The sequence below is a fragment of the Pristiophorus japonicus genome, chromosome 8, assembly GCF_044704955.1.
Source record: "Pristiophorus japonicus isolate sPriJap1 chromosome 8, sPriJap1.hap1, whole genome shotgun sequence".
Lineage (NCBI taxonomy): Eukaryota > Metazoa > Chordata > Chondrichthyes > Pristiophoridae > Pristiophorus > Pristiophorus japonicus.
In genome coordinates, this window is record NC_091984.1 from 47,347,840 (window position 1) to 47,368,359 (window position 20,520).

Here is a 20,520-nt window from a genome sequence, read left to right on the forward strand (position 1 = left end):
GATCTGTCTCCAGCTCAAATTTCCTGCCAATCAGGTACTGGTGCATTTTCTTTACCGCATGTACACATGCGAGCGCCTCCTTTTCTACCATCCCGTAGCCCCTTTCTGCCTGGGACAGACTTCTGGAGGCATAAGCTACCGGCTGTAACTGACCCTTGGCATTAACATGCTGCAACACACACCCGACACCATAGGACGACGCATCTCACGTTAACACAAGTTTCTTACATGGGTCATATAGCGTTAACAGATTGTTGGAACATAACAAATTGCGTGCTCTATTAAAAGCCCTTTTCTGGCTGTCCCCCAGACCCATTTGCGACCTTTGCGTAGGAGCACATGTAGTGGCTCTAGCAGCGTGCTCAATTTGGGAAGAAAGTTACCAAAATAGTTCAGGAGCCCCAGGAATGAACGCAGCTCCGTCGTGTTACGGGGTCTGGGTGCTCTCTGGATCGCTTCCGTCTTGGACGCAGTAGGGCTGATCCCGGCTGTTGCTACCCTCATCCCCAGGAATTCTACCTCTGGAGCTAGGAAGACGCACTTCGCCTTTTTCAGTCGCAGCCCTACCCGGTCCAGTCTGCATAGCACCTCCTCCAGGTTATGGAGGTGTTCTTCAGTATCGTAACCCGTAATGAGGATGTCGTCCTGAAAAACCACCATCCCTGGAATTGACTTGAGGAGGCTTTCCATATTTCGTTGGAAGATCGCGGCGGCCGAGCGAATCCCGAACGGACATCTGTTGTACTCAAACAACCCCTTGTGTGTCGTGATGGTGGTCAGCTTCTTCGACTCACTCGCCAGCTCCTGGGTCATGTAAGCTGAGGTCAGGTCCAATTTTGAAAAAAGTTTGCCACCGGATAGCGTCGCAAAGAGGTCCTCCGCTCTCGGTAGCGGGTACTGGTCTTGGAGTGACACCCGATTGATGGTGGCCTTGTAATCGCCACATATCCTGACCAACCCATCCGCCTTGAGCACCGGCACAATCGGGCTCGCCCAGTCACTGAATTCGACTGGCGAGATGATGCCTTCCCTCAACAGGCGGTCCAATTCGCCTTCTATCTTTTCCCGCATCACGTACGGCACCACTCTGGCGTGTGGTGTACTGGCCTGGCGTCCAGGTTTATGTGAATCATTATCTTGGTCCCCATGAAAGTGCCGATGCCGGGTTGAAATAGTGAGTTAAATTTGTCCAGGATCTGTGAGCATGATACTCGCTCCACAGAGGAAATTGCATTGACATCGCCCCATTGCCAGTTAATGACAGCAAGCCAACTCCTCCCCAGTAGTGCGGGACCGTCCCCTGGGACAATCCAGAGTGGCAGTCTGTTCTCCGAATCTTTGTGGGTCACGACTACCGTGGCACTGCCTAGCACCGGAATGATTTGCTTTGTGTAAGTCCGTAGCTGTTCGTCAATCGCCGATAATTTTGGCCTCCTGGCCTTGGACGCCCACAACTTTTCGAACTGTTTGATACCCATCAGGGACTGGCTGGCCCCCGTGTTTAGCTCCATTGATACTGGGATGCCATTGAGGAGCACTTTCATCATTATCGGTGGCGTCCCGGTGTATGAACTGTATACGTGCTCCACATGAACTCGCTGAACTTCAGCTTCCAGCGATTTCCCCCAGCGTTCATTTCTGCAATTTCTGCAGGTATTTTGCTCACCTCTGCAAACTCCGGCTGAGTGTGTGCCTCCACGCCTCCAGCATGAGCTGCTGTTTGAAACAATCGTTCCTGACTGCCCCTGTTATTGCCCTTGAGTGCGCCATTCACAGGTGTTCATGGCCCCATTACTGGCCGCATTGTCCCTTGCAATGGCGTGATTCGCCGTTCAGCTTGCCATTGTCTCTGTCGAACTCCCCCTCTGGATTCGACTACATGTTGGGGCATGTCCGACTGCCCTTGTCTGCCTGGAGAACTGTGTGCTGCTTTAACAATGTTGAATCTCTGTCCCAACCATTCCTTAACACAGTACCTCTCGTCTGTTCTGCTAGTGGCCAAGCTCGCGTGGTTTAAATCCCAGTTTCTTGTCGCCATTAATACGTCCTTACTATACAGTATAATTGCACACGAGGCCCATGCTTGAGAGAAGGTCAGTCTGTGACCTGTCCTTTATTTCATAGCACTCAAGTGCAGGAAGTGGGTGGAGCTTCCTCTTTTATATCTGAAGGTCTAGGTTAGGAGTGTCTCCCACAAGTTCACCATCTAGTGGTCAATGTTCTCACAGTGTACAACTTAGGTCATATTATACATGGGTTACAATGCTGGTTGAATACATGACACCTCCAACTACCGTCTGCCCCACCTGTGACAGAGACTGTAGATCCCGCATTGGTCTCATCAGTCACCTTAGAACTCATTTTAGTGTAGAAGCAAGTCATCCTCAACTCCGGGGGACTGCCTATGAAGGAGAGAAGAACACCTATTAACACTCATTGTCTAGGCTCACACATGAAGAATTATCATATTGGAGGATTGTTGCCATTCATGGAACTGTATCCCAGCAATATGCAGTGAGGAAATTTACAGAAATTGGGAAAAATATAGAATTATAAAAAATGAAACCTCCTCCCCAATGTATGGAAAGGGTACCGTATGCTCTCCTAGCTGGTGTCCCTGCACCAACCTTCCACAAGTTACAACTTATTCAAAGCATTGCATGATTTTCAGCAGCAACACAATGTTTTTCTTTTGCTACCCTCCTGCAGGAAGATGTTTTAACGCATTCCAGTCACACAAAGCCAGTCACCCCCAACATCCTATCCTCCCCGAGTTCCACTTCTTCCTGTGCCCAGCGACTTCACTTCAGAATTCACATCCTCCTTTTCCAATTCCCCCACGGCCGTTTGACAACGCGCTATTTCTCGACTCCTGAACCCCCTGAGTGGTTGCCGCTCATTCAGCTACTATGCTCTTCTGGAACCTCCCCGCCTGCTTCCCTCTGCTTTGTCACTCCCTCCTTACTTTCAAAAGTCTCACATTTTCTTTTATTATGGCTTAATCTCTTCACTATCCCCTTTTCCCGTTTACTCCGCGCCGGCTAAGCTTCTGTGATGTAAATTGCTTTTGAGACACCCTGCACACGAGGGAAGCTAAGGAAATGCACATTTTGTCGGTGTTGGTACTCATGCCGGTGTATCCGCTATAATAATCTTTATAACAAGATGTTGCATTTTGACTCCTCTGGCTTTTATAATATGTGCGATGTTTTGTTCGTTGCACTCATCTGTTTAAAATATTCTGATTTGCCAAGAATCAACAATGTGATACGGGAGTGAAAGTGACCGTGAGCAACTATTAAATAAATTCATTTCGACTGCTAACTTTTCCATGGTGCTGCTGACATACAAAATTAATGTGTGTGTGGGGAATGATATCTGTGACTGATCTAGTGAGCAATCCATTTTTTGTGACCTGGACAGAAATTGCACGCAAGGGAACTTGATTTTGTTCCATTTCATTATCAGGCGGATGTTTGTCTAGCGACATCCCACCACCAGCAGAAATCACACAGTGTGACACACCCACCTGCAAATAGCTCCCCCCTCCCCCCCCCGCGCCAGCCAATTACAGGCGGACGGATTAGAGCGGGACCAATGAGAGCGCCGCGTGAAGCTCAAGCCCCGCCCTTGCGGGGGATCCTGCCTCTGTGACGTCAGGCAGCGAAGCCAAGCGCTATAAAGTAGCGGGAGGGATTCCCTCCCCACGTGTCTGATCGGATTGTGAATAGAGCTCTGGTCGCGGCGTGGAGAGGCTAGAGCTACGGGGATTTTTTTTGTTTAAATAGTATAGCAATTCAAAATAAAATAATGAGTTCCGAAGTTCCAAAATCTCCGGGTGGTGGCTGCCTTCATTCTAAAGTTGCCCGGGAAGGAACTGCTTTGTGTCGAATGGTAACCGCTCCAAAGACCGGCAAATGTTACTGTCGAGGGCGGCTGCTCGGAAAGGTACAGCTGTGCCAAAAGGCATCCTGTTTAAGAGTGAAGTAGACTGGGGCTGAGCTGCTGCAGTGCAGGTTTTCTTAATAGCTTCTTATCCCGCCCAGAGGTTGAAAGTTTAAAGGTTCTGTTCGTTTTGAGTACAGCCCTCGCCCATTTCTGACGGATATTTTAATGTACGGAATTTCGTGTTTGGGATACGACTGAGATGGTAGTTAGTTGTGGAGAGGAGGTTTGAATGAGGGCTGAAAAGGTCCATTTATGCGATATTGACTTTGGTAGATCACTTGTATAGCTTAACGGTGATTTATTCCATTTTTAAGGGAAATTCAGTAATCTTCTGAAATTTGATGTATTTTAGAACCTGCAGTTTCGATGCGAATAGCCTTTCTAAAATGATACGTTCTTTGTGGGGAAAAAAAAATACCGAGGCTCTACCTCGAGTAGCTTATTTTTGAGTACTTTAAACATGGTTTTATATTTACCTCCCTATCTTGCCGATCGTTCACAGCTGATTCTACTTTAATAACTGAACCACTTCTTAAACAGCCGGGTGTGAATGTAGGTTGACATTTGGGATTTGCACGTTTAGCGTTAACGTTATGGGCGGAGTACGGGATCTGTCTAGCGGAGTTGGAAGGATCATTAACAACCGGGCGAAGCTTCTAATTAATTACTAATAGAGGTTCTGTTTTAGATTTTGAAGGATTTTTTTTTTTATAATGGTCTTGAGCTAGAGGAAGGTCCTGAAATAATGAACGAGTATTTTGGGAGGGATGGGGCGATGAAATGTGGCCGTTGGAAAGGGAATGAATGACCCTCCAGTGGCTCTCTAACGTTGGTTATGTGGAGATGAGGCAGCCTCATTTATCTCTAGAAGATCAAACGCTGCTGCTTGTTCCACTGACGGGAGGAATGTTCTGAATCATTGCTCGGTTCTAGATGACCTCACTGATTCCGTGTGAATGACCCCGGCAGGTAGTGGGAATTCTGATCGGGCTGACTTTGGGTATTGCGAATCTTTAAATATGCGTTTGGGAATGCACTGTTCAGTTTACCAAAAAACCCTGCCGCCGAAAGTCCTATAATTGAGTTGCCAGTTGCATCAGCTCTCTGCCATACTGTTCATACTGCCACGTGTCCCGCGTCAGAATTCCTCCCGCTGGAATCGGAAACCCCCTTCCATCCCTTGCCATGCACGAACGGGAAGCTCAGTACATTCGAGGTGTAGGACGTTTACTCACCACTTCACTTCTCTCTAAGGTCAAATATAAAAACACTAGAGGTCAAACGATTTCCCTGTCCTTCAACTTTCATTCAACCTGAATTTGACGATTTATAGAGCGCTTTTAACACAGTAAAACCTCCCAAGGCGCTTCACAGGAGTATTATGAAACAATCTCTAGTCTTCTGTGCTGCCCATGTAAAGCGTTTGAATTGGATGGCGATATGGATTGGTTTCAAAACTCTCGAAAGATACTCTAGTTTCAGTACAATATAAGTTATTTGTCTGGATTTCAAAGAGCAGAAAAAAAGGGGGTTGTCTGATTATGCAACAAAGTACCTTGGGATGGTTTAGTACTTTAAAGACGCTATATAAATACAAGTTGTGGTTTTCCAAACATTTTTGGACAAGCTGATTTCCTAAAGTTTGTCTAAATTCCAAATCTAAGCAAAGTACTGCAGAACCAGCACCAGGAAACGTTGGGGACACAATAGGTCAGGCAGTATCCATGAAGAAAACAAGAGTTGGCATTTTGGATACAAAACATTTTCTCAACTGGCTTTATATCAGAAATGTCAACTATTTGTGTTTTCTTGACTGAGACTGTCTGACCAGCTAATGAATATTGCCAATGTTTTGTGTCTGGTTGCTCTTGGCCATCATAGTAAGCTTAGTAGTGGCAGGCATGGTGTGTAAACCATGAGGTTTGTGGAATGCTGTCAGTGGTGCACTCCATATTGTTTCACTTGTGATTTTCCGAACAAAGTCACTTGAATGATATTAAACCTACTGATTGTAGAGGTTGCCTTGGTGCTGAGACTAGAATTTCTAGTCAAAAACAAAAATGCATCTTGAAATGATGGCACAGTGCTGACCTTGCTCCAAGCTGCACAAGCCTGATGCAAGCTACATTTATGCATTCTTAAATTGGAAGTGCATACAAGTGATATACCACAAGAACTTTGCTGAACATCATAGGCAGCAGCTATCTGCTTGCCTTACTCCTTTTAGTGCATGCAAATATTAAACATTGGGGAGTCGGCATTATTGGGTACCAAGTTTAAAATCCGTTTCTCCATGTGCTAGCTGTATTATACAGCTCTCACACCAATACTTTTTTTAAAATGTCAATCTAAACTGAGTTTTTCCCCAAAGAATATGTGGACAGATTCTTGCATCTGTTTTGTATAAGTGGGGGCTGTTTCTGCACCACTTGCTTTTTTAGGATCTAAAATATTCTAATTGTAATTGACCTAGGAATACCCAATGGTTTAAGTATTAATAGTTTGTAGACTTAAAAAAAGATCTTTGCTCAAATGTGTCCCACTTGAATGAGCTTTTTATAGTTTCCAAAACTGTCCAGTAGAAATGTAACTCAACCTGTGTGTATGGCGAATAGGGTTGACCAAGTTTTAAAACCCTTTTTGAAAGAATAGATAGTTAAGGAACATGCAGTCAAAATAGTTGCTCAACTTAATATACCTAGCTGCATCTTTCTGTAGAACCTAGTGCTGTGCTCCATGGCACTAGAATATAATGGCCTGTCTGTCCTTCTACATCTATATTACAGGGGTGGGGAATAGAGGTGTGAAAAGACTGGAACTGAAAATTGTTTTTTCTTAGGGTGGATTTGCAAGATGCTATGAAATGACTGATCTCTCCAGTAACAGAATATATGCAGTTAAAGTTATTCCACATTCCAGAGTGTCAAAGTCTCACCAGAAAGATAAGGTAAGAACTGATCATTAATCCTATTCTCCATTTTAATGTAGTCCTTTGTCCAGAAGAATTTCAATGGTTTAATAAACCTGCACCCCTCCTCCTTGAAGCGACATGTACAAGTAGTTGTAGAAACAAATTTGGAGCTTCAGTACTTTGTTCTGAAGGTTTGACATTGTTTGAAGTGGACCTCACTAAGGGGCCAGTGCATCTTTGATGTAGCATGATTATGGATCCCAAAGAAAACATGTTTGTGGCCTGGCATTGGGGAGGGTGGCACATGAAAGGACATTGCTTTGAGCTGGGGTTATGTCTCTGGGCACCTGGTTTCACCTTATTTTCTTTTCTTGCACTGTCTTTTACAGATTGTAAAGGAAATTGAGCTCCACAAGTCCCTGTCCAATAAACATATAGTGAAATTCTACCATAGCTTTGAAGATGATGAAAATATTTATATCTTTCTAGAGCACTGCAGTCACAAAGTGAGTAGAATTTTGTGCCAATAACCTCTGTTAGTGATTAATGTGTTCTTTGTCTACTACCAATGCTCAAAAAAAATGGAATCTTGAATCTAAACTTTACAATGTTGCATAATTGAATTGCTTACTGTTTGAAATATATTGAATGTCATACATTGAATATTTCATTCAATTCAGCAGCACAAAAAGAACAAGACATTGAGAATGATGGACAAATATAAATGTGACAACTTAACAGTTGCTTGAGATTCAGCCTCTGAATTGTTAAATCTTTGTCCCCATTGCTGGTCTGAACATAAAGTCCCTGTAAAGTAACAATCTATACAGCTTTCTTTTGCTTTAACTAGCATTTCTTATTGTCTTTCAGTCATTAGCACATATTTTGAAAGCGAGGAAAACTTTAACTGAGCCAGAGGTCCGATATTACCTCAGACAGATTATATTGGGCCTCAAGTACCTCCATGTTCGGGATATTCTTCATAGAGACCTCAAACTAGGTTTGTATAATCTTCAACTAAGGTGTGCCAATGTTCAGGCAATGATTAGGTGGGCCATACATCTGTCAGATTCAAGTTCCATGCCAGCTGACAGCAGATTGGGGAGAAGAGTGCCACAATTAGCCTCCAAGCCTCCAGTTTAGGAGGGGGAAAATCCACTGATTCCTGCTGGAAGTGTGCATCTGTGGCTATTGGACAAAGTAATACAACTCTGTCATTTCTGCCTTTCCCTCCCCCTCCCCCTCCCCCTCCCCAGTAATAAAACGACTAGACTGCTTCCGTTCTCCTCAATTTTCTTTCTCCCCCGCAATGCCCCCTTCCTCTTTTCTCTTTTTTTTCTTTTTCTCTTTCTCTCTTTTCCCCCCCCCGCGAAATAAAAAGTGTAGCTTGCCTATGCTTGTGCAATTAATGGCCATTTGGGTGAGGTGATGGCATGTGATTAGATATGTGGAACTATATCCTAGCTAAGTCAATTCAGAGGAAGAAAAAAATCATTCTCTGGGAAGCAAAGGGGCTGACTTCAGAGATTAGTCAGTGCAATTTGCATCATCCAATCAACACCTTGTCTTCTGCTGATGCCGACAGTATCTAATTGTATAATTCTTTATAGTTAAAGCAAGTCCCAAAGGACATTAAACTTTTTTAGTATGAATTTAGCCTTAGTGGCCACAAATGAGTTTACATTTTTTTTGCACATCTCTAGGTAATTTCTTTGTTAATGACAACATGGAAGTGAAAGTTGGAGACTTTGGCTTGGCAACTAAGCTTCTACCCATTGACCAGAGGAAGAGGTGTGTAACTTTCATGTACAAATTTCCAATGTAGAGGTTTGGTTGTATAGGGGGTTGTCGTACTGTCACAAATGTGATCTGGTTTTAAAGCTAATCCAGATTTTGGGGAGAAGAGAAATAGGGGGTGAAAATATTTCCAATGGCTGCAAGTCTGCAATTAGTCAGTGGTGCATGGGAGCTGGCATGGTGAATTATAAACCTAGTGTATGCATTTGGGTTATTGGAGTAGAATGGAGGAATGCTGATCTGGAAAAATCGGTGTAAAGAGCTAAATGTTTCTTTGCCTCAGAGCACAACAAAAATTCTCAAACTGCATAATTTTATCATGGCATTGCTTTATGATTTTGCTGATTTTTTTTTTTCTGAAAGACTTGAGTTGCTACTTCAAACTGGTTAGAGAACCACTTGTTCATGTTATGTCTTGACTCCTTTTTTTTTTTTAGGACAATCTGTGGTACTCCAAACTATCTGGCACCTGAGGTACTAAACAAACAAGGCCATGGTCCTGAGGCTGACATCTGGTCCTTGGGCTGTGTAATGTAAGTGTTTTTGTACAGAAGCTCATAGCCACCAGAAATTATGGAAAAAGTGGCAAACCACTGCATATAGTTGCCTATTTTTAACAAAGCTGTAGATCAATTTAGAGCAGCCATGAGGTTTATTTGCATTAACAGCCAAACCACTACTTCCTGTGCACAAGGCTTTATTGCTGACATTGAAGTTCAGAAAGTGATGGTGTCGTGCATGAATCTGCTACAAACCAAAACCCTTTGACTGCAGTAGCATGAGTTCTTTTTTGTTGGAGCAGCCTTTGTCATCTGAATTAATTCAGGTCGACACACTCGATAGTCTGCATTATAATTCCTTGTGTGGGGAGTTCTCCAATCCTACTTTTTCTTGTCCCTCATCCTTTCCCCAACAGAGGGAAATTATTGCTTTGTAAACCAGCCAAGGGTGCTCTTGTAGCTTGGATCTTCGGCATTGAGTAACTCCAAGTGCTGAGAGCTCATCACTTGTCCTGTTAGCTGATGGAATACTGCCAAGATTAGTTCTTGGAAATCTATGTATTTGAACAAAATTCCTGATCCAGTAATACTTTAAGAATTGCCTTAATACTGTAAAAGCAAAACTTCAAGCATTTCATTCTGCTTCAAATAATTAAATTCCACAAGTACCTCATTTTAATTCTTTGCAATCTGTGGTGTGGCTTGTATAGTAAAATGCATTCCATTTCATAGTCTGTTTTGTATGGGAGATCTTGTAAATGAAGTCTCTCTTTGCAAGCAGGAACTGAACTAGGTACATGCGCAGTATTTTTAATTCTAACTAAAAGCTGAAGATGCTGTTGTGAAACACAGTAGGTCAATCAGCTTCTATAACCAGACAATTTAACAGTTGGGAGTAAGCCTTATCAGAACTGATGAGTGGCATGCACCCAAAACATTGTTTCCCTTTATAAAAATGTTGAATATCCTGTGTATGTCAGCACTTGGTTTTCTTCTACTGTACTTGACTAAATTTGTTGTTTTTAGTCTGCAAGTCTTGAATTGCTGCAAATTCATTAACCGCCACTGATACAAAAAAAGTGTTTACGATACTGGTGTATGGTCTGAACCCATAATTGTGCAGCACAACATGCAATAGCAAGGATATAATTCCACAAGTGCTAATGTTTATTTAAAATCTGAGGCTATTGCTGTAGAAATGCATAAAATATGCCAGAGATGATCAATGGTTTTCTCGTTTATAGGTACACCATGTTATTTGGCCGGCCACCATTTGAGACCTCTGACCTCAAAGACACCTACAGATGTATTCGAGCAGTTGAGTACACAATGCCAACCTCTTTTTCAGTCGCAGCAAAAGATCTCGTTGGTAGCATCCTGAAGAAGAATCCAGAACAGCGGCCTACACTGGATGAAATTATGAACCATGACTTTTTCACAAAAGTAAGGGTACTTTCAATAATTGGCTGATTCTATGATGCATGGGAGGAGAAAAAGATCTTTGTGAATGGTAATGCCTCCCCTCTAATTGTGTGGCCCTTTTCCAGGATGAACACCAGAAGCAGGACTAAATACTCAATAGTCCTGAATGTAAATGGAGTTTGATCATTGCAATAGACTCTAATTTTATTTTAAACATACTATGGCAGTGTTTAAACTATTCTCTTGAATATTTTTCAATGTGCCTTGCAACCCATCTCCCCCCCCCCCCCCCCCCCCAAGTCACTAGCAAGGTTAGCAAATCATTATTGGTGACGTGGGAGAAAACTACTTTTTAGTGTATGTATAGAACTTTAGCGATTTAGTTAGAGGTGTGTGAAGTGTCGACCCACAAAGCAAATAGCATCAGTGAAGTCTGCCACTTCTGTCTAAACATCTACAGCTCATGTACAATACATGTGTACAGACATTTCTACATGAAAATTTGAGTACTGTTACAAAATTAATGACTGAACTAATTCCCCCCCCAAAAGATCTAGTTATTGAAATATATACATTAAATTCTAAACTTTTTAGACTAGCAGGAATATTCAGTTCTGCTTTGATTAAATGATTTTAGAATGTATTGATTTACATGTGGTAGCTACTTGGGAGATGTCTCAATGTTCCCTTTTTTTTAACCTCTGTCCAGGGCTTTATACCTGCTGTGCTCCACCCAAGCAGCTGCCTAATGGCTCCTGAGCTGAGTAGCCCAACTCCCACTAAAAACTTATTCCAAAAGTTTACAGAGGCTTTCTTTAGGAAAAAGATATCCAAAGGTTAGTGATGTGGGTATATAAATGTCTGGGTAATAAAGTCCTGGTCTTGAACTGTATCTTTAGCATACTGGAAGGTAAAGTCTGTTGCAAGTTCAGAGCCTTTTGACCTTGCAGTTTTCAGTGTCAGAAATTGAAGCAAATATTCTGTAGCCAGAGTAGAAGGCTTTGTGTATCTCGCACCAATTTGCCTAAATACCCTTAACAGCTCAGCTGTTTGATTTGCGTAATTTGTTTAAATGGGGCCTTTGTAGATTCTTTCGCAGTAAAATGATTCCTCTATCTTCCCTCTACCACATGATGGTTTACAGTGAATACATGTGACCTAAATAAATGTTCGTTAACTATGTACTAAGATTCCTTTCTGTATTGTGTAAGCTTTTGCATGCCGGTAAAGCTGAAATTTTTTGGGAAGACCTAATCTGGCTCTTGCAATTTAGTTCGCTCTTGCAGGCAAGGTTATTTTAAACTGCAGATATTGTCATGGCATTTTATTTTTCCAATGTGGAATGTCTCTAGATATCATGGGAAACAAAAGTTTAATGCTAATGAGTCTTTATACCTCTTCCTCCCTGCATTTTGGCTTGGTTTCAAACTCTCCAAGCAAAGCATAATGTTCTGGCTGCTAATATCTCATGCAATCTGTATTAAATGAATGTGCTGGTATAGCTGTTTTGTCTTCAATTTTATCAAGATTTGTTTCTTGATTGCAGATACTAAAACCATCTGTGCTGAGAAGGGTGATATCTCCAAGCTTGCAGCAGATCTTATGAAGACCTCCATCCACAGACAGACCAGCTACAAAACAGAAAATGCAACTGAGGTAGAAATTATGGGTTTATTTTAATTCTGTTTAACTTTCTGTAATCTCCAAAATTGCAATCTTGTAAAGACCTAAAATGCATGAAGGGCCTTTTTTATATACTATTTAGATCTCCCAGTAAATGGCTGCTGCCATAAAGCTTTGGAAATTAATTATGCAAGTCTTCAGTTTCCTTTCTTTCTTTCCTCCTTGTAAAAGCAGATTTGTTAGTCTGTATATCCTTGTTTGCTATAGTTAGTCCCCTTGATCCTTGACTTGTGCAATGCACTTAACCAAAATTGTAGTGAGACTATGGTACCTTTTTTCTGTTAATTTCATTCTCTTTCCTACTCCTCCATTTCGGCTGGCCTTTGCCCAGTTGACTGCATACTTTTTCTAATGCTGCTTCCAGTCTCTTCTGAATTCCTGCTACTAACTATTGCATCTCATTCTGTGGTAACAAACACCTGCTACATTTGTATAGTTTGGCAAAGATTTTGAATAAATCTGGCATTTTCATTCAAAAGTAAATAAACCAGTTTTAACTGGATTATCCTAGCATTTTTTCCATGTCCAAGTTGAAGAGAACATGAAAGTTGTTTCTTGTTGTACAACCTATGACCCACTACATTACCTCTGCAGCATGTTGCAAGTATTGATAATGGCAAATGTTGAATGCAAAAATGAGCCTGTAAATATTAATTCTAAATGTTCTGTTCTTTTGAGGTCAGTGAGTCATGGAAAAACTAATATGCAAAATGAGATGAAGGAAATATGTTTGTTTTATGTCAATCATTGTGGCTTCCTGTATGTGCACTTAACCTATTTAACTCTGACATTGATCATCACTGAGTTGCAAACTTTGTTTTGTACTCTTTTTAGAAGATAAAGCCTTAATCAATATGCCTGATGAGGCAAACTTCAGTTTGTGCAAGAATTTCTTTGGTCACTATTTTCAAGCCCCAATGCAGTCCCCAGCAATGGCAATAATTTGGCTTCCAGAATGGGAATAAAGTTGTGTAGCAAACCATAGAATTAATTTTTCTTTGCCAAGTCAGTCTTTTAAGCATTGTCATTAAAAGATGAGTTTCTTTTGATGTACACTAATTATATATCTCCTCTTTAGCATACATTTCCTACTGGCCAAACAGCAAACTCCTTTCCTATGGAAACAGCAGCGGACAAATCAAAACGATCTGCTGTTGGACCATGTCAATGGCCAGCTGGTGCCAACTATGAAAGTGAGTTGGTCTCTTTTTGTGACTGAGCAATTAAATGAGTGATTGTCGTTGTAGCTGAATGTTCTTGTGTGTTGGGCTTGAAGAGCCTAAATGCTGGCATGGACTAGTTGGGTCAAATGGCCTGTTTTTGTGCTGTATGTAAACTTGCTTAATTGTCTTGTCTTGCCTTCCACTTCCCAGATTGGCTTGCTTTTCTTCTCTTCCATTTTTTCCCCCATCCACACACTTCCATGGAGCAAGAATGAGAAATCCTAAACTAATGGCTAGCTTATTTTAATCCTGTAAATGGAGATTTGCTCTGCATTCTATTCTTTGAACCCTTTGGGTCTTGAATACAGCAAAGCATGAGCCCTGTAATCTAAGAGGACACTAACAAAGTTGGACTTTGTTCTTTTTAGCACACTTTAAGCATCATTGAAATTTGATATTAGCAGCACTAAGCATAATTTGTGATCCCTCACTTGAGAAGCCATCTGAGATTGAGCCAGCTGTCTGATTAATTCTTCCAGTAAAACACAATTTCCATGCAGAATGTTGGCTTGCTAAAAGTGCTCTGATATCCAGTGATGGACTGAGCTGCCAGCTATGCACTCAACATTGGATGAAACAATATCCTGGATGTTGCTGAATGCTAATGTACTTATTATTTTACAGCTGCTGAAGAGGGACCTGTAGCTCAGCAAGTAGCAGATGCTGCTACCTGTGTTCTCAAAAGCTGTCTTTCAGCCATGCCATCAGGTATGTTTCATGTCTTTGTAAGAATTGAAATTAATGTGGAGTAAAACTTCAGGGTAGTGATTTGCCTGGTGGATGTGATTAAATTGAAATTCTCACTTCCTCCCTTTTCTGTGCATCTTTAAATTGATTTTGTTTTTCCAAACATCATGTATTTGCACTGGTTTTCTACAAGTGTATATTTAGTTTGTAGGGTGGCAAATAGAGCCTGATGGTTTACCGTGCTGTCTTCAAGAAAGGACAGAATTTGAAATTGTATTTTTTTATGACCTTCCAAAGCCCTCTACAGCCAATAAAGTAGTTTTGAAGTGGGCAAACATGGCAGCTAATTTGCACACATCAATGCCCCACCAACAGCAATGAGATAAATGACAGGATAATGTAGTTTTAGTGAAATTGCCAAGATACTGGGGAACTCTCCCTCTCCAAATAAGGGCAGGATGTGAAAAACATACCACTCACAGGGTAGACTTAGTGTTGCAGCTCCTCCAAAAGATTGCATCTTGACAGTGCAGCACACCCTTGGGACTGCACCAGAAGTGTCAGCCTAGATTGGGTACTCCAGTCTCTGGCGTGGGCTTGAACCTATAACTTAATATCTTAGTGGTGAGTGCTACTACGGAGCCAAAGCTGAAACCTACCCAGATACCTTCTAGGCTAAAACCTTGTAGCTCCACTTAACAAATGTTTTTAGCCTGGATATACCGAAGTCATAAAGACTAAATCGACTTTACTTTTTTCTTGCAGCTAAAAAGAACCCAGTCGGACACAGCCTCCACAGGTCCAAACCCTTCCTGTGGGTCACCAAATGGGTTGACTACTCTAATAAATATGGCTTTGGCTACCAGTTGTCTAATCGCAGCATTGGTGTCCTGTTCAATGATGGAACCCATATGAGCCTCTCTGCAGACCGAAGGTGAGCGGCAATCACCTTGTCCAACACTAATGTCCTATTCTGAAGATTATATCTTGTATACAGGAGATCTAAAGTTTTTTCCATCCAATCCCTGTGCAATTAAACCTGTCCAATGCACTTAAATGTTGGATTTGGACATGCTGTTGGTATCAAACCTTTCTGGGGCTCTCTTCCCTTCTCAAAGGAACATTTTTGTTGCCTCAGCACACAGCTTCATATCTTTTCTCTCCGCTTTTGAATTGATGCACCGATACTTTTTTTCTCAAGGTTCATTTTTGCTTTGTATAATATTTGTCATGTTTCCAAAGTCTGTCGGCCTAGATGTAAAATTCAAATTTTCAAAAAGCATTGCATGATCCCCAGACACTGAACTTCTTTTTTTTTCCCCCCTCATTCTTTCCACAGGAATGTATATTATTACCTCAATAACAACCAGCATTTTTCCTTCTCTGCCTCCGCCATTCCAGAGCAGCTGGCCAATCAGATGACACTTGTCCAATATTTTGCCACCTACATGGAGGAAAATTTGATGGAGGTGAGTGATGTAACGGCTTTATTATGAGTTGCAGCCTTGGTATCCAAACAACCAGAATTACAACAGTGCATGATACATTTTTTGATAGTTATAAGGCTATTAAAGCACCTTTTTAAAGATAACCTTAATCAGCAGCTAAAATGTTTCAAAACTGAATTTAGAAACTTTGTAGCTTTTTTAAAAAAAAAAATGTATAAAACTGAACATTGCACTTCATTTTCTGTCATTGACCTGCTGTAGCTTTAGGTTTAACTATTCATGTATGTACAAGAAACGCATCTCAGTTCAGTAACCATTTTGACTTTTTTAAATTTGCAAATTAGAATTTAAAAACCAACTTTTGCTTCTGTAGGGAGGTGACATGCCCAGAACATTCCTTGAAGATTGTCAAGATCCATCATTGTTCCTGCTGCAGTGGGTTAAAACTGATCATTCCCTATTGATGCTGTTCAACAATGGCACTTTACAGGTAAACTTTATTTTGATTTGAAAGAAAACACTTACTCAGTCCCCAGCACTAGCATCATTGAACTTTATTATAATATTGGATCAAAGGTATTAAAACTTTTTTCCCTTTTTCCCCCTCTTCAGGTTAACTTTTATCATGATCATACAAAGCTCATTCTGTGCAAAGCTGACCTTTCTTATGTGCTTACTTACATCAACAAGAATCGTGTTGCCTGCACATACAAACTGAGCACCATAATGGAACTGGGCTGTTCAGAAGAACTCTGCCATCGTCTGACGTACACTCTGAAGCTGTTGCAACAGCAGAAGGCTGATTCTTAAATATGAGTTCAAGAAAAACCTTTTTGACGAAGAGGGACATAAAATCGTATTTAACATTACTTCTATGGAGTTTTACAGGATGCAAGATACTAAGCTATTGAGCATAGTATCGGACTGGCCAGTGTCTGGCTACAATTAGCTGCTGTTTGGTGGGTGGATGGAATCTAAAGTCTAACTATTGGTTTATAATCTTGCATCTGTTATGTCACTATAATGAGAAGGATGTGTATGCACAACTGGGCTATTGAGCATTTTTGTTTGGTTCTCCACTCCCTTGGTGCTTGAGGGTTTGAAGAATGAATGCCATATTCTTGGTTTTGGTGGGTAGTGATGAGATGAGGACAACTTCCTAATTACTAGCCTGGAATCTGAACTATATTAAAGCTGCTCCTCCAGCATGGCTAAGTTGATACTGGAAGAGAATCTTGTGTGGTGATGACTCCAGCTTGCTATAAGTCACAAGGCTTAAAAAAAAAAAACTGTAAGCCTTGAGCTTGCCAAGAATGTGTTTCAACTACTTTTTAAACATTAAAAAAAATAAATAACTCTTGTTACCAGATCAGAGTGCAGTCAAATGAGTTAATATAATCTCACAACTGGAACAGTTTACTAGCTTAACTTGAAAGATGGGTCAAAAAGGCAAGTGTGAACAGCAGGAATTGGTTTATGAAGACCAGGTGCAAAACAACTGCACAGTCCACTGTCAAGTCATTCGACCAGGATCTTGATGGACTTGAGAAACAAAGCGCTCAATAAATCAGCTGAGCCAGCTATAGTTCTTTGGTGCTAGGGCCACATTCCAAACCTTGTCAAAGCAAACTCTTCCAGATTAACTAACTGTACACCTCAACTGGGCAAAGTTTGGTAATGTTTGACTTGAAATAATGCTCCAAGATAGGGTCTAAATCAAAATCCTGATTGGGCACAATTGTAATGGCCTGTATTTATGTTGGTTTCAACAAAAGGTGGACTTTTCCACTGACTTGTAAGTGATTGACTGACTGGAAACAGCAGATTGGCATCTTCCAGTAGTGAGATCCATGTTACTTTGCATGAAGTTGAAAGAGAAACACTTTGGCCATATTGGATTTTTATCTACAGTAATTGTCAGCCTGCTGTAGTAATGAGCTGTGTTCCCAAATGCAGAATGCTGTGTGCAGTTTGTCATTAAAGTAAACTTGTAGTACTAGATAAGAAGTCAGTAGTCAAAAGTTCAGTGCAGGGACAATGTTTGCAGACTCTTGATAGTCAAACATGGAACCATCTTGCCACATCTCATTGAATTCGAAGCTATAAGCTGATTGAAAGCCATGTTGTAGCAATATGTAAAGTGCATTTGTTGGGCTGTTTAGTTATCTTGACTACTTCCATCTATTTTATATAGAGCCAGGACTTGGAACAAACTTTTGTGCTTGTCATGCAACCTTGGGTGAAGATGGGGCAGTTGGGAGAAGGAAGACCACCTGTCTTGAGATCTGCTGAACATGTTTCACTCAGTGTAGTGTGGCAGATATGTCTCTTGGTGGAAAATGGTGAAGTTGGAGACTTAAAATGTAAAGTAAGCAAATTATTTCTTGCTCGGTCAGTTTCAGTGGCAGGAAGAAAAGTTGCATTTCAACAAAGGTGCGGTACAATTGAAGTGTTAAATCATAAGTTGAGCTCATTCCTATTTATCCACCCCTCTAGATTCCTTTTAAATATTTAAGAAATCTGGTCTTATTTATGTTTATGCAAGTATTGAGTGAGCCTATTTATTTTTGTATTTATTATTTATTTCACTGTTTTTAAGACAACAGAATGCATTGAAATTCTGTCCAAAGGTGGTAATCAAATAAAGCTTCAGTAAATCAACAATTTGTTTGTTTTGTGTTGGGGGTGGGGGTTGTGCATGAATGTTCATGCTACCCACTACTGTAGAAGGTGGGCATGTAACTTGGTGTTCAAGCCTATATAGTTTTGTAATGAATTGCACAGTGGCTGAAGAGGGCCAGGATTTTCTGCATTAGTGCTCCCTAGTCCATGCTTCAGCCATTTCAATGGGTGAAAAGTGAGCGTGGGCTGGGGATTCACGGTGGGAAATCCCGACCAAGGTAGTTTTTGTTTTTTGCCTCCATGGCAAAGCACCGAGCTCTGGTTTTGGGCCCATACAGATTTTTGTGCACTCCTACTCCTAGCTTCTGAGTCATTGCAGGTTTCCCACTATTCACCAATATCCCCCTGCCTTTTCATAGAATGGTACAGTATAGGAGGCCATTCAGCCCAGTGCTTGTGCTGGCTCTTTGAAAGTGCAATCCAATTAGTCTCTTCCCTGCTCCTTTTTTCTTCCCCCCCCCCCCCCCCCCCCCAGCTCTGCAGACTTTTTCCTTGTCAAGTATTTAACTAATTCCCTTTCAAGCACTGCATTCCAGATCACACTTTCTGCATTTTATCAATTTTTAAAAACACAAGTGGGCCCTAATTTCTCCAGGAGCTGTTTTTTTTTAAACATCTTAGTTGCAATTCTGACCATTTAATTTGTGCCAGTGTAAGTGAGTGAGGTGTTTTTTACCAGCCACTTAACACCTGTTTTGGCAATTTAAGCAACTTTAGCCAGCTAACAGTTACTCCAAACTAACTTAGGCCAGCATGCGTGGGCACTCTTGTACGTTCAGGAAAAACCTTGCAGTGAGCTAAATCAGCACAGGCAGCCAGAGATAGAAGGGAAGGGGGGACCTTGCAAAGCACTGAACACCTTCACAACAAAACATTAAAGAAGCATAAATACATTTAAAGCAGTACATTTGCACAAAGTAATAAGCAATTAATTTTTTTTAAATAGAAGGAACCCTCCACCAAAAGCACCAAGACCAAAGTAATCAATCAGTAAAAACCAAAAAAGTCCTACCTTGGGGAACGTAGCAGGCCACCGATGAGGGAACCCATAGGGCTAGGGCCGGCGTGTTTCGGGCCCCTCCCACACAGCCTGCGGTGCGTACACTCCGATTCAGCCAGGAGCTACTGCACATGCGTGCAGACTCTAGCACGCATATGCAGAGGTCCCGGCACGGTTTTCAGCGCTGAGACCTGGCTCCGCCCCCAATCCGCTGGGGAGCGGCCAGAATCGGGAGGAAGATTTTCGGCATGCTTGGAGGCAGACAGAAGTGTCGCACCTCAGGTGAGGGTGCCAGAAAAGGGGTTGGGGAAATTTGATCCCACAAACTGTCCTTGCCTCTGGTTCTTTTGCTGATTACCTTCACATCTGTGTCCTCTGGTTACTGACTCATGCAACTGGAAACTCTTCCACCTTTTACTTAACTCTTAAATCACCCCTTAACTAGGTAGTTTCTTTAGACTTTTCCATGTGACTAGTCCTGCATCCTTGGTACTGTTCTAGTAAATCTTGTGCAGCCTTTCAAAGGCCTTGATGACAAAGTGTGGTGCCCAGAATTGAACACCATACTCCAACTGGACCTATATTAAAATAGATATAGCATAATGTCCTTTTGTGTACTCTTAATAAAGCCAAGGCTCCCATATGATTTTTAACAGCCTTCTTAACTGGTTCTGCCACCTTCAAAGATTTGTGTACTCACAGCCTCTGTTCCTGCACCTGGTTAAAATTGTACCATTTTGAGCAGTGAAGGTGCAAGGAAGCCAACTTGACCATTTTGCAAAGTGAAATTTCTTCATGCACTGAATTACCATTTGCAGAACTTGGCAATGCTCAAACATTTTCAGACCAAGGTTTTATTTTTGCATCAAACACTTGGGAGTCTCTTTACCAGGAGCATGCGGAAGTAGAGTACAGACAACGGATGGAGCGCATGACAAATCAACCATTTGCCGCACCCGTTAGAGACTGCAGATCCCACATTAGTCTCATCAGTCACCTTCGAACTCATTTTAGTGTGGGAAACAAGTCATCCTTGACTCTGGGGGACTGCTGAAGAGGAGATTTTTGAGGGATGGAGGAGGAAGCAAACCAGAAAAATAATTATTTCTAGTTATAAGGCACATGCACTAAACATACCTAGCTGGATGTATTTTTTTTACAAGATTTGAGACCTTTTTACTCATACCCCTGAACTGCTTTCTGGTATTGGTCGCTTTTT

At 41.6% G+C, this 20,520-nt stretch overlaps 1 protein-coding gene across 1 annotated transcript; it reads left to right on the plus strand.

Moving 5' to 3' along the window:
- Positions 1 to 3,722: 3,722 nt before the first annotated feature.
- On the plus strand, positions 3,723 to 18,283 carry plk3 (polo-like kinase 3 (Drosophila)). The gene is made up of 15 exons (XM_070886749.1): positions 3,723 to 3,948; positions 6,788 to 6,895; positions 7,249 to 7,365; positions 7,730 to 7,859; positions 8,563 to 8,650; positions 9,094 to 9,189; positions 10,401 to 10,599; positions 11,288 to 11,414; positions 12,125 to 12,234; positions 13,340 to 13,454; positions 14,109 to 14,192; positions 14,937 to 15,105; positions 15,511 to 15,640; positions 15,993 to 16,109; positions 16,232 to 18,283. Exons 1-15 carry the CDS (start codon positions 3,811 to 3,813, stop codon positions 16,427 to 16,429), a joined length of 1,926 nt encoding a protein of 641 aa, XP_070742850.1. The 5' UTR covers positions 3,723 to 3,810; the 3' UTR covers positions 16,430 to 18,283.
- Positions 18,284 to 20,520: the final 2,237 nt, after the last annotated feature.